Source organism: Athene cunicularia (assembly GCF_003259725.1).
Source record: "Athene cunicularia isolate RWA chromosome 1 unlocalized genomic scaffold, athCun1 chr1_part4, whole genome shotgun sequence".
Classification (NCBI taxonomy): Eukaryota; Metazoa; Chordata; class Aves; order Strigiformes; family Strigidae; genus Athene; species Athene cunicularia.
In genome coordinates, this window is record NW_020799094.1 from 305265 (window position 1) to 308337 (window position 3073).

Here is a 3073-nt window from a genome sequence, read left to right on the forward strand (position 1 = left end):
GCTCTGGCTGGTGGAGATCCTCCTTGTGCAGACACGGGTCTCAGCGGGCTCTCTCTCTGCCTGCGGCCCAGATTCCCACAGCAGAAGCACTCTAGAGAACTGGCATATTGAGAGATGGGAGGAATTCTGCCTCGCGTCCGCCTTCCCCTCATTCTGCCTCGGGGAAATCCCCGACCTCTCCCTCTTGGGTTGTAGGTTTGGGTAACTGCTGCAGCCAGCAACCTAATTTCACTTGCTTGCTTTCTTTCTTTCCTTGCTCTTGCTTTTTCTCAAGTTTTAACCTTTCGCCACCTCTCCCGTCAAAAGCAAAACCAGCAACGTTCAAGATTTGACTGTTTCACCTTGCCAGCCTGGCGTGAGGTGCAACACCGGAGGGGTTCGACAAGGCTGGAAGCGGGGCGTGTCCAAAGCCAGGTTACACAAACCACAGACGATTATCCTCAGCTGGGCACAAATCCGCACCCCAGGGTGGGGGGATAGCGGGTGCCCGCCCTTGGCTTCTGCAGAGGGGGCTGGGGGGCTCCTGCTCCCCAGTGAGGGGCATGAACAGCCGTAAAACCAGCAGCAGTTGGTGCCCCTGGGCGCTGCACGTGACCCCGGCGCGCTGCGGGGAGCCGGGGCAGGAGACTGCGCCTCTTCCATTACCCTCATGGCGTCCCTGGAAACCCAGCTGCTGCCCTGGGCGGAGGCCGGGACCCGGCGCTGGGGATGAATAATTCACCGACGGGAAACAAAACCTCCAGCCTTAAAACCGATCGCGCCCTGCTTGGCGCCTGCTGCCGGGCATCGGTGGGGAAAGGTGCCAGGGAGGGGCCGTGGGCAGCGGGAGCCGGCGGCATCCCACAGGGCCGGAGCTGGGGCGACGCTGCGGCACCTCTGCAGGGATCTCTGCCACTTGCTGCTGCGTCTCCTTGGGCGCGTCCCTTAACCTCCCAGGATTTTGCTCTCAATGGGAACAATCTTCCCTTTCCTTGCTCTTTAACCAAGGCCGGAGACCGGGATGTCCGGCAGGGCGGGCCCCCCAGTGCCCACCCTGGGCTCTCCCCACCACCCCTGCCCCAGCGGGCTTCAGTGCCCCCACGTCTCCCTGAGTTCAACCCTGAGGTTTCCTTTCCCAGCTCGCTCTGAGCCAGGGTCGTGGGGAGCAACCCCCAAAGCCCGCAGCCCCCCAGGCCCTGAGGCCCCTGGAGACGGTGCTTTCCAGAGCACGAAGCCACCCGCGGCGCCAGGCAGGCAGAAGCTCCAAGAAGGCGGCGAGGAGCGGCCTCGTCCCTGCCTGCTCCAGCCCGCGGCGCGGTCCTTGTCACCCCCAAACCCTGTCCCGGCCCCCTGCCAGGGCCCAGCTGGGGACCCTCCATCCCGCCCCCCACACCCACACAGGGCTCGCTGCACAGAGAGCGTCGGTCCCTGGGGGGGGCCGTGCCCCCCCGCCCTGTCCCAGCCCTGACGTCACGCCGGCGCTCACAGACAGCACGGACGTCCCCCCGTGTCCCCCGAGATCTGCGCAGTGCGGGAACGCGGCGGGATGGAGCCCGGAGCTGGCCCCCTGCTCGCCCTCTGCCTCGCCGGCTGCCTCCTGGCCCCGGGTAAGCAGCAGAGGGGCAGTGAGGGGTGCTGACACCCCCCCACCCCTCGCGGCCCCGGGGAGAGGGTCCCCTGAGCCCTGCGAGCAGCGGCAGCCCCGCACATCGGGCAGCCCTGGGTGCGGCACGGCCTTGGTGGAGTTGGGGGGCTCGGGCTGGTGGCGAGGAGGGATGGGGGTCCCCGTGTGCTCCCCCAGCCGCCCTCAGCTGGTTCCTGGGGGTCCCTGGGGAGGGCTCTGGCTGCACCCCCGGCTGCAGCCCCTCCAGCCCCACTCTGGGTCCCCGCAGGCTGTTGGGGGGCTCAGGGCAGATTCGCCTACAAGTTGCTCCACGACCTCTTTGCCAACTACTCCAGCGCCCTGCGGCCCGTGGAGGAGACAGAGCGGGCGCTCAGCGTCACTCTCCAGGTCACCCTCTCCCAGATCATCGACATGGTGAGTGGCACCAGCGCTGGCGGCGCAGCCCAGCCAAACAAGGACTGTCCCCGTCGCACTCCTGGCCACGGCTTAGCTGGGCTCTGCTCTTCCCCAGCGGGTCCTGCTCATCCCTCGAAACTAGCCAGGACCCCCCAAAACCAGCCCAGCTGACCCCAGGTCAGCTCAGAGCACCTAAACACAGCCCAGGCCCCCCCAAACCAGCACAGCCCCCGGCAGCGTGAGGTGGGATGAGGGAACTGGGGGGTTCAGTCTGGAGAAGAGGAGGCTGAGGGGGGTCCTGTGCAGAAGGGGCTGTCGGGCGTTGGAATGGGCTGCCCAGGGTAGGGGGGAGTCCCCGGGATCCCTGGAGGGGTTGAAGAGTCGGGCTGAGCCAGCGCTGAGGGATCTGGGGGAGTTGGGAACGGTCAGGGGGAGGGTCATGGTTGGGCCGGAGGGGCTGCAAGGGATTTTCCAACCCAGAGGATTCTGGGGTTCTGTGACTCAGATCTCTCCCACCCCCCTAAAGCAGCACCCTGGAAGGCAGCTCAGCTCCTCCAGAACCCTCGCAGAGTGTTGGGGGCTGAGGGGGGGTGGGGGCACCAGGGTCTGTCCCCGCGCCCACCCACTGCCCTCGGCAGGACGAGAGGAACCAGGTCCTCACCACCTACCTGTGGGTGCGCCAGGCCTGGCTGGACGCCCGCCTCGCCTGGGACAAGGACACCTACGGCGGCATCGACAGCATCCGCATCCCCAGCAGCTACGTCTGGCGGCCGGACGTCATCCTCTACAACAAGTGGGTTGTGCTGGCCACCCCCCCACACACCACGGCTCCCGGAGCTGGGGGGGCTCTGGCTGGTGGAGATCCTCCTTGTGCAGACACGGGTCTCAGCGGGCTCTCTCTCTGCCTGCGGCCCAGATTCCCACAGCAGAAGCACTCTAGAGAACTGGCATATTGAGAGATGGGAGGAATTCTGCCTCGCGTCCGCCTTCCCCTCATTCTGCCTCGGGGAAATCCCCGACCTCTCCCTCTTGGGTTGTAGGTTTGGGTAATTGCTGCAGCCAGCAACCTAATTT

At 66.1% G+C, this 3073-nt stretch overlaps 1 protein-coding gene across 1 annotated transcript; it reads left to right on the forward strand.

Moving 5' to 3' along the window:
* Nucleotides 1-1515: 1515 nt before the first annotated feature.
* Nucleotides 1516-2955, forward strand: LOC113476006 (neuronal acetylcholine receptor subunit alpha-10-like). Its single transcript, XM_026841278.1, has 3 exons — nt 1516-1586; nt 1872-2017; nt 2638-2955. The coding sequence occupies exons 1-3, from the start codon at nt 1526-1528 to the stop codon at nt 2953-2955; spliced, it is 525 nt and encodes a 174-aa protein (XP_026697079.1). The 5' UTR covers nt 1516-1525.
* The last annotated feature ends 118 nt before the right edge of the window (nt 2956-3073 follow it).